At 38.9% G+C, this 14,382-nt stretch overlaps 2 protein-coding genes across 2 annotated transcripts in view; one reads left to right on the forward strand and one right to left on the reverse strand.

The window, feature by feature from the left end:
- Positions 1–14,382, reverse strand: part of SLC25A12 (solute carrier family 25 member 12) — a 106,851-nt gene that overhangs the window by 13,610 nt on the left and 78,859 nt on the right. The gene's annotated exons all lie outside the window — the stretch shown is intronic.
- LOC125094927 (cyclin-O-like) lies at positions 178–2,802 on the forward strand. Its single transcript, XM_047720623.1, has 2 exons — positions 178–204; positions 1,934–2,802. Exons 1-2 carry the CDS (start codon positions 178–180, stop codon positions 2,579–2,581), a joined length of 675 nt encoding a protein of 224 aa, XP_047576579.1. The 3' UTR covers positions 2,582–2,802.

Here is a 14,382-nt window from a genome sequence, read left to right on the forward strand (position 1 = left end):
TTTAGAGATATGTCTAAGAAACTCTATGTAATCTTTTCTTTGAACAAACAACCACAGAGCGGGCAGGTCAACATGGTGGTAGAGGAAAACTCAGAACACACCAAATCTACAGCTACATATAGAACAATTCTCTCTGAAAAAAGACGTGAAAACTAGCTCGACAACTCCTCCACAACGATGGGTAAAAAGACCACACTGAGACAGGTAAAAGAGGCAGAGATGCAGTACAGCCCAAAACCCCACCCCACTGGGATGACCCACAAGCAAAAGTGACTTCACAAGTACAGAGACAACCCATGAGGAACAAAAGGTTCAAGTTCCACATGAGACACCCCAACCCTTGGGACCTGTACCAGAGAGACAAGTCCCCAAAATATCTGGCTTTAAAAACCAAGAGATCCAAAAGGCTAAAGGAAACTCAGACTCCGCTTTTAGAGTGTTCATGCACACACTCACTCACCCTATGACCTAGCACAAAAGCAGCAGGTTAGAGGGCACCGAGACCGCATGTCATGGAGACTCACTGGCTAGGCAAAAGGTATCTCCTGGAAGAAGAGGGGTCTGTTGGAACCCTCTGAGGATGAGGATGCTGACAGGCACTATTCTGCACTCTTCTCCTGCCTTGGTAGTGCTGGCACTAGTAGGCATCATTTTTGCACTCTTCTTCTCCTTGCTAGCATCACTTGTCCCAACCCTGCACTCTCCTGGAGCCTTGCTCTGCTAAACCCAGTGGGCAGTCTTACCCCAGCCCTGATCACCCTGATAAGTGAGCTTATCCTGGACGAGTGCTACCATGAGGCCCTGCCAAAAGCACAGAGGGGATGACCCTTGAGCATTTGAGTCTGGGGACTGCCATTTCTGGGCCCATGGGACTGAAACAATTGGAGACACAGTTCTTAACAGGCTACCACCCCCACGGTACACAGGCAACAGACAGAAACACACCCCCATCTTCCTGTGAACACTTATTCAAGACTGGGAGAGACAGCTGTTTTGCTTAATATAGAAAAACAGAAAGAGTCAGAGGAAAGAGGAATGTGTTCCAAGTCAAGGAACAAGACAAAATCCCAGGAAAAAATCTCAATGAAATGGAGAGAAGTCATTTACCTGATAAAAATGTCAAAGTAATGGTTATAAAGATGTTTACCAATCTCAGGAGAAAAATGAATGAATAATAAAACTTCAATAAGGGACATATAATGTAAGAAAGTACAAAAAAGAGGAGTTGAAAAATGCAATAACCGAACTGAAAAATATACCAGATGAATTCAACAGCAGACCAGATAAAAGAAAAGAAAGGCTCAGTGACCTAGAAGACAGAGTAGTGGAACTCATCCAAACAGAGGGACAAAAAGAAAAAATTATTTTAAAAAGTAAAGATAGCTTATAGGACTCATAGAACATCAAGCAGAACAGACTTTGAATAACAGGGGTCCCAAAAGGAGAAAAGAGCTCAAAGGGGACAGAAAACTTATTTGAGGAAATAATGGCTAGACAGTCTCCTAACCAGGGGAACAAAACAGACATCCAGACACAGGATGTCCAAAGAATTCCAAAAGACATGAACCCAAGCAGATTCAAACTAACACACATTACAATTAAATCTCAAAAGTTAAAGAGAGACTCTGAAAAGCAGCAAGAGAAAAAGAACTTGGTATAGACAAGGGAACCCTATGAGATTATTAGCAGATTCTTCTTCTTTTTTTTTTTTTTAAGATTTTATTTATTTATTTGACAGAGAGAGAGAGATCACAAGTAAGCAGAGAGGCAGGCAGAGGGAGAGGGAGAAGCAGGCTCCCTGCTGAGCAGAGAGCCCGATGTGGGGCTTGATCCCAGGACCCTAAGATCATGACCTGAGCCAAAGGCAGAGGCTTAACCAACTGAGCCACCTAGGTGCCCCAATTATTAGATTTTTCAACAGGAAAAATCTTAGCTGCTTAGCTGGCTGATCCCAGTGCACCGCCAGTTCCACCTCTCCTTCGAATCCCTCTGCCTGACGGTGAACACTCTGGACCGCTTTCTTACCACCACGCCTGTGGCTGCAGACTGCTTCCAGCTGCTTGGGGTCACGTCCCTGCTCATCGCTTGCAAACAGGTGGAGGTGCACCCGCCGCGCGTGAAGCAGCTCCTGGCCCTGTGCTGCGGCGCCTTCTCTCGGCAACAACTCTGCAACCTCGAGTGCATCGTGCTGCACAAACTCCACTTCAGCCTGGGCGCGCCAACCATCAGCTTCTTCCTGGAGCATTTCACACATGCTCGTGTGGAGGCCGGGCAGGCTGAGGTCTCAGAAGCCCTGGAGGCACAAGCCCTGGCACGTGGTGTGGCGGAGCTGAGCCTGGCCGACTATGCCTTCACCAGCTATACTCCCTCCCTGCTGGCCATCTGTTGCCTGGCGCTGGCTGACCATATGCTACAGCTCCCGCACCCTGTGGACTTAGGCCTAGGCGGGCATGCTGAGGCCACAGTGCAGGACTGCCTGGGCAAGCTGCAGCTACTAGTGGCCATAAATGAGACCTCCCTGACTCATATGCTGCCTTTCCAGATCCTCGAGAAGTGCAGCCTTTCTCCGAAATTGAAATGAAATACACATTTGTCTCTCTACCCTGGCCCAACTGCTGGACCTCTCCCGTTGCTGTGAAGGAGGGCGGTCTTGGCCCCTAGAGGACTTCATGGTTCCCAGCTGGTCATGAGGTCATCCTGCAGGTTGTAAATAGTGTACAATAAGAGCGCCTCCTCCTTTATTTATTTTACTAAGCCCACCTGACAGACCTTAGTCTTTCCCCAATAAACAGGCTCTCAGTCTTTCAACAGGAACTTTGCAAGCTAGAAGAAAATGGCATGATATATTCAGTACTGAAAGCAAAAAATTTCCAAACAAGACTACTCTACCTAGCAAGATTATCATTCAAAACTGAAGGAGGGAGAGAAAGTTTTCCAGACAAGCAAAAGCTAAAGGAGCTCATCACAGCCTAAAAAGAAAAAACTGGCCTAAAAAGAAATGTTAAAGAGACCTCTTTAAGCTGAAAAGAAAGGGTACTGATCAGTAACCAGATAACATTGAAAGTAAAAATCTCATCAGTAGAGGTAAATATATAGCCAAAATAGTAGACTAACCACTTATAAAGCTAATGTGAAGGTTAAAAAAGTTAAAGCAGTAAAAATAACTATAACTACAAAAAGACTTCAAAATGGTGATGGAGTAGGAGACCTTAGTTTCATCTGGTCCCAGGAATTCAGCTAGATGGCTATCAAATCATTCTGAACACCTGTGAGTGAACTCCACTGGAGATCTAAGAAAAGAATTGCTGCAGCTCTACAAATAGAAAAGCAACCACATTCTGCAAGAATGACAAGATGGAAAAACTCACCTCAAAAGAGAGAACAAGAGGCAGTACTGACTACCTAGGACCTAATCAGTATGGATATAAGATGTCAGAACTAGAATTCAGTATAACAATTATAAAGATACTAGCTGGGCTTGAAAAAACCATAGAAGACACTAGAGAATCCCTTTCTGGAGAAATAAAAGACCCAAATCAAACAAGCCATAATCAAAACGGCTATTAATGAGATGCAATAAAAATGGAGGTTCTAACTGCTAGGATAAATGAGGCAGAAGAGAGAATTAGTGATATAGAAGACCAAATGATGGAGAATAAAGAAGCTGAAAAAAAGAGAGAGAAACAACTACTGGCAAGGCTATCATTCAAAATAGGAGAGATAAAAAGCTTCCAGGACAAAAAGAAACTGAAAGAATTTGTGATCACTAAGCCAGCCCTGTAAGAAATATTAAAGGGGATCCTATAAATGAAGACAGAGCCCAAAAGTAACATAGATCAGAAAGGAACAGAGACAATATGCAGAAAACAGTGACTTAATGGTATTAAAATGGCATTAAATTCCTATCTTTCAATAGTTATTCTGAATGTAGATGGGCTAAAAGCCTCAATCAAAAGACACACGGTATCAGATTGAATTAAAAAAAAAAAAAAAGAAAGACCCATCCATAGGCTGTCCACAAAAAACACATTTTTAAAAAAGATTAAAAAAAAAAAAGATTTTATTTATTTATTTGACAGACAGAGATCACAAGTAGGCAGAGAGAGAGGGAGGAGCAGACTCGGGGGCCAAGCAGAGAGCCCGATGCGGGGCTCGATCCCAGGACCTTGAGACCATGACCTGAGCCGAAGGCAGAGGCTTTAACCCACTGAGCCACCCAGGTGCCCCCTTAAAAAAGATTTTATTTATTTATTTATTTATTTATTTATTTATTTATTTATTTATTTATCAGAGAGAGAGAGAGAGAGCACAAGCACAGAGAGTAGCAGGCAGAGGCAGAAGCAGGCTCCCTGCTAAGCAAAGAGCCCAATGCAGGACTTGATCTCAGGACTCTGGGATCATGATCTGAGCCGAAGGCAGACACTTAACCAACTGAGCCACCAAGGCATCACTGCAAGAGACTCATTTTAGACCCAGAGACACCACCAGATTGAAAATGAGGGGGTGGAAAACTATCATGCTAATAGACATCAAAAGAAAGCTGGGGTGGCAATCCTTATATTAAACAAGTTAGATTTTTAAACCAAACACTGTAATAAGATGAGGAAGGACACTATATTATAATAAAGGGTCTATCCAACAAGAAGATCTAACAATTGTAAATATTTATGCCCCTAGCAAGGGAGCAGCTAATTATATAAACCAACTAATAACAAAACTAAAGAAACACATTGATAATAATACAGTAAGAGCATGGAAATTTAACATCCCCCTCATTGCAACAGACAGATCACCTAAGCAGAAGATCAACAAGGAAACAAGGGCTTTGAATGACACACTGGACCAGATGGACTCCACAGATATAATCAGAGCATTCCATCTTAATGCAACAGAATACACATTCTTCTCAAGTGCACATGGAACATTCTCCAGAACAGATTATACATACTGCATCACAAATAAGGTCTCAACCAGTACCAAAAGACTGGGATCACTCTCTGCATATTTTCAGACCACAATGCTTTGAAACTGAACTCGATCACAAACGGAAATTTGGAAAGAACTGAAATACATGAAGGCTAAAGAGCAACCTACTAAAGAAGGAATGTGTCAACCAAGACATTAAAGAAGAATTTAAGAAATTCATGGAAACAAATGAAAATGAAAACACAACTGTCCAACATCTTTGGCGGTCCTAAGAGGGTAGTATATATCAATACAAGCTTTTCTCAAGAAACAAGAAAGTTCACACAAACTAATATTACACCTAAAGTAGCTGAAGAAAGAACAGCAAATAAAGCCTAATCCCAGGAGAAGAGAACTGATAAAGATGAGAGCAGAAATCAAGGAAATAGAAACCAAAAGAATAGTACAACAGATCAATAAAACTAGGAGCTGCTTCTTTGAAAGAAGTAATAAGATTGATAAACCTCTAGCCAGACTTATCAAAAAGAAAACCTCCAGCTAGACTTAACAAAAAGAAAAGAGGAAGGACCCCCCCAAAAAATCATGAATGAAAGAGGACAGATCACAACCAACACTGAAGAAATACAAACAATTGAAAGAACATATGATGAGCAATTAAATGTCAACACATTAGGCAATCTAGAAGAAACGGATACATTCCTAGAGACATATAAACTACCAAAACTGAAACAGGAAGAAATAGGAAACCTGAACAGACCCATAATCAATAAGGAAATTGAAACAGTAATCAAAAATCTCCTAATAAACAAGAGTCCAGGGTTGAATGGCTTCACAGGGGAATTCTACCAAGCATTTAAAGAAGGATGAATACCTATTCTTCCAAAGCTGCTTCAAAATATAGAAATAGAAAGAAAACTTCCAATTTCTTTCTGTGAGCCCAGCATTACTTTGATTCCAAAACCAGACAAAGACCCCACCAAAAAAAGAATTACAGACCAATATCCCTGATGAGCATGAATGCAAAAATTCTCACAAAGATACTAATCAGTAGGATCCAACAGGACATTAAAGGGATTATTCACCACGATCAAGTGAGATTTATTCCTGGGCAGGAAGAGTGGTTCAACATCCACAAATCAATCAATGTGATACACTATATTAATAAAAGAAAGGACAAGAACCATATGATCCTCTCAAAAGATGCAGAAAAAGCATTTGACAAAGTACAGCATCCTTTCTTGGCTAAAACACTTCAAGGATAGAGGGAAAATACCTCAATATCATAAAAGCTGTCTATGAAAAGCCCACAGCAAATATCATTCTCAATGGGGAAAAACCGGGAGCTTTTCTCCTAAGGTTAGAAACATAGTAGGGATAGCCACTATCACCATGCTGTTCAACATAGTAATAGAAGACCTAGCCTCAGCAATCAGACAACAGAAAGAAATAAAAGACATCCGAATCAGCAAAGAAAGAGTCAAACTCATTCTTTGCAGAGAACATAATACTCTATGTAGAAAACCCAAAGACTCAACCCCCAAATTACTAGAAATCATACAGCAATCAGCAAACTGGCAGGATATAAAATCAATGCACAGAAATCAGTTGCATTTCTATACACTAACAAGGAGGGAGAAGAAAGAGAAATTAAGGAGTCGATCCCATTTACAATTGCATCCCAAACCACAAGACACCTAGGAATAAACGAAGCCAAAATGGCAAAGGATCAGTACTCAGAAAACTAGAGAACACTCATGAAGGAAACTGAGGAAAAGACAAAGAAATGGAAAAATATTCCATGATCATGGATTGGAAGAACAAATATTGTTAAAATATCTGTGTTTACCTAGAACAATCTACACATTCAATGCAATCCCTATCAAAATATCATCAACGTTTTTCACAGAACTGGAATACATAATACTAAAATTTGTACAGAACCAGAAAAGATCCCAAATAGCCAGAAGAATGTTGAAAAAGAAAAGCAAAGCTGGTAGCATCACAATTCTGACTTCAAGCTCTATTATAATGCTATAATCATCAAGACAGTATGGTATTGGCATAAAAACAGACACATAGATCAATGGGAACAGAAGAGAGAACCCAGAAATGGACCCTCAACTCTACATAGGTCAACTAATCTTAGACAAAGTAGTAAAGAATGTCCAATGGAAAAAAGATAGTCTCTTCAAAAATTGGTGTTGGGAAAATTGGCTAGCCACATGCAGAAGAATGAAAATGGAGCATTTTCTCACACCATACCCAAAAAATAGACTCAAAATGGATAAAAGACCTAAATGTGAGACAGGAATCCAACAAAATCCTAGAGGAGAACACAGGCAGCAACCTCTTCAACCTCGGCCACAGCAACTTCTTGCTCGACATGTCTCCAGAGGCAAGGGAGACAAAGGCAAAAATGAACTATTGGGATTTCACCAAGATAAAAAGCTTTTGTACAGCAAAGGAAACAGTTGACAAAACCAAAAGACGACCAACAGAATGGGAGAAGATATTTGGAAATGACATATCAGATAAAGGGCTAGTATCCAAAATCTACAAAGAACCTATCAAACTCAACAACCAAAGAACAAATAATCCAACCAAGATATAGGTAGAAGACATGAACAGACATTTCTGCAAAGAAGACATCCAAATGGCCAACAGACACATGAAAAAATGTTCAACCTCACTCAGCATCAGGGAAATACAAATCAAAAACACAATGAGAGGGGCACCTGGGTGGCTCAGTGGGTTAAAGCCTCTGCCTTCGGCTCAGGTCATGATCCCAGGGTCCTGGGATCGAGCCCCGCATCAGACTCTCTGTTCAGCAGGGAGTGCCTGCTTCCTCCTCTCTCTCTCTGCCTGCCTCTCTGCCCACTTGTAATCTCTGTCTGTCAAATAAAATAAATAAAATCTTTAAAAAAAAACACACAATGAGATAACACCTCACACCAGTCAGAATGGCTAAAATTAAGTCAGGAAACGACAGATGTTGGCATGGATGCGGAGAAAGGGGAACCCTCTTACACTGTTGGTGGGAATGCAGGCTGGTGCAGCCACTCTGGAAAACAGTACAGAGGTTCCTCAAAAAGCTGAAAATAGAACTACCTTATGACCCAGTAACTGCGCTACTGGTTTTCTACCTCAAAGATACAAACGTAGTGATCTGAAGGGGCACCTGCCCTCCAATGTTTATAGCAGCAATGTCCACAAGAGCCAAACTATGGAAAGAGCCCAGATGCCCATCGACAGATAAACGGATAAAGTACCCACAGAACATTCTCCAGGATAGATCACATGTTAGGCCACAAAATCAGTCTTAATAAATTTAAGACTAAAATGATATATATACAATGGAATATTACTCAGCCATCAAAAAATGAAATCTTGCCATTTGCAACAATGGATGGAACTAGAGGGTATTATGCTAAACAAAATAAGTCAATCAGAGAAAGACAACTATTATATGATCTCACTGATATGAGGAATTTAAGAGACAAAATAGAGGATCATGGGGGAAGAGAAGAAAAAATAAAACAAGTCAAACCAGAGAGGGAGACAAACCATAAGAGACTCTTAAATCATAGGAAACCAACTGAGGGTTGCTGGAGGGGGTGGAGGGGAGAGATGGGCTAACTGGGAGATGGGACATTAAGGAAGGCATGTGATGTAATGATCACTGGGTATTATACAAGACTGATGAATCACAGACCTGTACCTTTGAAACCAATATTACATTTTTTGTTAATTAACTGAATTAAATTTTTGTTTTTTTGTTTTTTAAAGATTTTATTTATTTATTTGACAGAGATCACAAGTAGGCAGAGAGGTAGGCGGGGTAGGTGGGGGGAAGCAGGCTCCCTGTCCAACGGAGAGCCCGATGCGGGGCTCAATCCCAAAACCCTGGGATCACGACCCAAGCCGAAGGTAGAGGCTTAACCCACTGAGCCACCCAGGCGCCCCCTAACTGAATTTAAATTAAAAAAAAAAATTGTTCTAAAAAAACCAGACATTGCATAATAATAAAAGTAATACCAGCAAGAATATATAACATTTGCAAATATTTGTACACTCATCATATAAAGGCATCTAAACATATATGTCTATAAAGTCACTCAACATATTGAGCACCTAAACTATACAGGAAATATTAACAGATCTACAGGGAAAAATCAACAGCGATATAATTATAGTAGGGGATTTTAATACTCCAATTACATCAATGGATAGATCATCTACATAGAAAATCAATATGGAAAAGTCCACCTTAAAGGATACATGAGACCAGATGGACTTAATAAACACATACGGATCATTCCACCAAAAAGCAGCAGAATACACATTCTTCATAAGTACCCACAGAACATTCTCCAGGATAGATCACATGTTAGGCCACAAAAAAAGTCTTAATAAATTTAAGACTAAAATGATATCAAGCGTCTTTTCAGACCACAATAGTACAAAACTGGAAATCAATCACAAAAAAAATTTAAAAAGAGAAATCACAAATATGTGGAGATTTAACAACATGCTACTGAACAACCAATGGTCAACAAAGAAACCAAAGAAAAAGGTAGAAAAATACCTTGAGACAAATGAAAATACAACACAACAAAATCTACGAGATGTAGCAAAAGCAGATATAAGAGGGAAGTTCATAGCGATACAGACCTACTTCAAAAAAACAAGAATAATCTCAAATAAACAATCTAAAACAATCTAACTTTACACCTAAAGGAGCTAGAATTAAAAAAAAAAAAAAAAAAGGAACTAGAAAAAGAGGAACGAAGGAAGCCCAAAGTAAGTCTGTGGAAATAAAGAAATAATAAGGATCAGGCAGAAATAAGTAAGACTAAAAAGAAAATAGAAAAGATCAATGAAACTAAGAGCTGGTTCTTTGAAAAGATAAAGAAAATTGATAAACCTTTAGCTACACTAAGAAAAAGAGAGGGCTCAAATAAATAAAATCAGAAATGAAAGAGGGAAAGTTATAAGTCATACCAAAAAATACAAAGGATCACAAGAGGCTACTATGAAAAATTATATGCTAACAAACTGGACAACCTTAGAAACATGTAACATTCAGTCTTCCAAGCTGAATAATGGAAAAATAGAAAATCTGAATAGACCGATTACTGAGAAGGAGACTAAATCAGCAATTAAAAACCTTTCAACAAACAAAAGTCCAGAACCAGATAGCTTTACTGGTGAATTCCCTAATTCATTTATTTGTTTTTAAAAATATTTTATTTCTTTATCAGAGAGAGAGAGCATGCACGCACAAGCAGGCAGAGGTAGAGAGAGAAACAGGCTCCCTGCCAAGCAAGGGGCCCAATGCGGGAGCCGAAGGCAGTGGCTTACCCGACCGAGGCACCCAGGTGTCTCTGCTAATTCATTTAAGAAGAGTTAATACCTATCCTTCTCAAACTCTCCCAAAAATTGAAGAGGAGGGAATGCTTCCAAACTCATTCGATGAGGCCAGTATTATACTGATACCAAACACCAAACAAGAAGACCCAAAAAAGAAAATGAGAGACCCAAATCCCTAATGAACACAGATGCAAAAATCCTCAACAAAATATTAGTAAACCAAATTCAAAAATACATTAAGAAAGTCATACACCATGATCAAGTGGGATTTATTCCAGGATGTAAGGATGGTTTAACATCTGCACATCAGTCATTGTGATGCACCACATCAACAGAATGAAAGCTAAAAATCCCATGATCAACTAAATAGACGCAGAAAAAGCATCTGGCAAAATTCAGCATCCATTTAATGACAAGCTCCCAACTAACATCACACTCAATGGTCAAAAACTGAAAGCATTTCCTCTAAGATCAGGAACAAGAGAAGGATGCTTGCTTTCACCACTTTTACTCAACATAGAATTCAAAATTTTAGCTTGAGCAATTTGGCAAGGAAAATGAACAAAAGGCATTCCAATTGGAAAGCAAAGAGTAAAACTCATATGAAAATCCAAAAGATCTCCAAAAAACTGAATAAAAAAATACAGTAAAGTTGCAGGATACAAAGTCAATATACAAAAACCTGTTGTTTTTCTACACTAACAATGAATTATCAGAAAGAGAAATTAAGAAAACAATTCCATTTACAACTGCATCAAAGTGAATAAAACACCTAGGAATAAATTAAACCAAGGAGGTAAAAATCTGTACATCAAAAACTACATAGATAAAAGAAATGGAAAAAGACACAAATAAGTGGCAAGATAGTTTGTGCTTACGGACTGGAAAAATTAATACTGCAAAAATGTCCATATTATCCAAAGCAATCTACAGATTCAATGCAATCCCTGTCAAAATCCCATGACATTTTCACAGAAATAGAGGAAACAACCCTAATATTTATATGAAACCAAAAATGATCTTGAGAGGTCAAAGCAACCTTGAGAATGAAAGATAAAGCTGGAGACATCACACTTGCTGATTTCAAGCTATGTTTAAAAGTGATAGTAATCAAAGTATTATGGTTTTGGCATAAAAACATATACATCAATGGAACAAAAAGAGAGCCCAGAAATAAACTCATGCATATATAGTCAATTACTTTACAACAAAAGAAGCAAGAACATACAATGGTGAACGGACAGTCTCCTCAATAAATGGTGATGGGAAAACTTCACAACCACATGCAAAAGAATGAAACTGCACCACTATCTTATCCCAGACACAAAATTAACTAAAAATGTATTAAAAACTTGAATATAGGGGCGCCTGGGTGGCTCAGTGGGTTAAGCCGCTGCCTTCGGCTCAGGTCATGATCTCAGGGTCCTGGGATCGAGCCCCGCATCGGGCTCTCTGCTCGGCAGGGAGCCTGCTTCCTTCTCTCTCTCTACCTGCCTCTCTGCCTGCTTGTGATCTCTCTCTGTCAAATAAATAAATAAAATCTTTAAAAAAAAAAAAACTTGAATATAAGTACAGAAACTATAAAACTCCTAGAAGAAAACATAGGTGGTAAGCTCCTTGATGTTTCTCTTGGCATTTGGATTGGACTTCAAAAGGCAAAGATGACAAAAGCAAAAATAAACAAATGGAACTAAATCAAACTGAAAAGCTTTTGGACAGCAAAGGAAACCACCAACAAAATCAAAAGGCAACCTACTTGAGTAGGAGAAGATACTTTCAAATCATATATCTAATAAGAGATTAATATCCAAAATATATAAAGAACTCTTACAATTCAACAACAAAAAAATCCAATTAGAAATTGGGTACAGGGGCACCTGGGTGGCTCAGTGGGTTAAAGCCTCTGCCTTCGGCTCAGGTCATGATCCCGGGGTCCTGGGATCGAGCCCCACATTGGGCTCTCAGCTAGGCAGGGAGCCTGCTTCCCTTCCTTTCTCTGCCTCTCTCCACCTACTTGTGATCTCTCTGTCAAATAAATAAATAAAACCTTTAAAAAAAAAAAATTGGGTACAGCATCTGAATAGCATTTCTTCCAGAAAAGACATACAAGTGATCAAGAGACATATGAAAAGATGCTCCATGTTTTAATCACCAGGGAAATGTAAATCAAAGCCACAGGGATATATCATCTCACACCAGTCAGAATGGCTATTCTAAAAAAGATAAGAAATAATACGTGTTGGTGAGGACATGCACTGCTGTTGGGAATGTAAATTGATGCAGCCGCTATGGAGAACAGTATGGAGCTGTCTCAAAAAATGAAAAATAGAACTACCATATGATACAGCAATATTACTTCTGGGTATTTATCCAAAGAAAAAGAAAACACTAATTTGAAAAGATATTTGATTGCTATGCTTATTGCAGCATTATTCACAATAGGCAAGACACAAAAACAACCAAGGTGTCCACTGATGGATGAATGGATAAAGAAGATGTGGTATATGTATGCAATGGAAAACCACTCAGCCACGAAAAAGGATGAACTCTTCTTATTTGTACCAACATGGATGGACTTTGAGGGTATTATGCTAAGTGAAATAAGGCAGAGAAAGAAAAATAGTGTAGAATTTCACTTACATGTGAAATCTAAAATAAAAAATAAATGAAAAAAACTCATAGGAGCAGAGAACAGATTGGTGGTTGGCTGAAGGGAGGGGGATTATAGGAGTGGGTAAAACAGGAGATGGGGGTTAAGATACACAAACTTCCAGTCATAAAATAAATAAGTCATGGGGATGTAATGTACAGCATGGTAACCAAAGTCAACAATATATTTCATATTATGTAACTTTTTATGGTGGTGGGGAAACTATGCTTAATGTGGTAATCATTTCCCAGTGTATACAAATACTGAATCATATTGTACACCTCAAACTCTCAAACTAATACAGTGTTAAACAACAATTATAACTCATTAAAGAAACCATAGATATATTAAGATAATCAGTAAGTCACAGACTGGGAAAAATATTGATAATACATATATCTGACAAAGGACTACATCCATCATGGATAAAGAACTCTTATAAGTCAATAATAAAAAATATAAATAACCTAATTAAAAATTGGTGGAAAACTTGAACAGACACTTTACAAAAAAAGATATACAAATAGCCAATAAACACATGAAAAGGTGGTCAATGCCTTTAAAAATCAGAGAAAATGCAAATTAAAAACACAGTAAGATACCCTTTTATACCAACTTAAATGACTAAAATAAAAAAGACTAAGACCATCAGGGACACCTGGGTGGCTCAGTGGGTTAAGCCTCTGCCTTCGGCTCAGGTCATGATCTCAGTGTTCTGGGATCAAGTCCTGCATCGGGCTCTCTGCTCAGCAGGGAGCCTGCTTCCTCCTCTCTCTCTCTCTGCCTACTTCTCTACCTACTTGTGATCTCTCTCTGTCCATGAATAAAAAAAAAAAAAAAAAAAGATTAAAAAAAAAAAAAGACTAAGACCATCAAACATAGGTAAGGATGTGGAGTAACAAATACTCATATATTGCTAATGAGACAGCAAGTTGGTCCATCCACTTCAAAGAACCAACAGACAGTATCTTTCTTTATCTAAAGATTTTTATTTATTTATTTGAAAGAGAAAGAACAAGAAAGAGAACACAAGGAGGGGGAGGGGCAAAAGGAGAGGGAGAAGTAGTCTCCCCACTGAGCAGGGAGCCCCATGTGGGGCTTGATCAGGACTCAGCCAAAATCAGGAATTGGACGCTCAACTGACTGAGCCACCTAGCTGCCCTTATAACAACCTTATTTATAACAGATACAAACTGGAAACAACCCAAATGTCCATCAACAGAAATGAATAAGCAAATTGTGGTCAATTAATACAACAGAATAATAGTAAAATTAAAAACAAAAACCCAACTACTAATACCCATAAAATAACCAGGATGACTCTTGAAAACATGTTAAGCAAAACAGACCGGCCATGAAAGGATGCATTTTGTACAATTCCATTAATATGAAATCTAAGAAGAAACAAAACTATTAACAGAACAGTGGTGGCCTGG

The sequence above is a fragment of the Lutra lutra genome, chromosome 3 (genome assembly GCF_902655055.1).
Source record: "Lutra lutra chromosome 3, mLutLut1.2, whole genome shotgun sequence".
NCBI lineage: Eukaryota > Metazoa > Chordata > Mammalia > Carnivora > Mustelidae > Lutra > Lutra lutra.

Coding starts and splice junctions, on each gene's coding strand:
- LOC125094927 (XM_047720623.1), top strand. CDS start 178: ATGGGTAAAAAGACCACACTGAGACAG. Junction 205..1,933: donor AAAAGACCACACTGAGACAG/GTAAAAGAGGCA, acceptor GAAAAATCTTAG/CTGCTTAGCTGGCTGATCCC.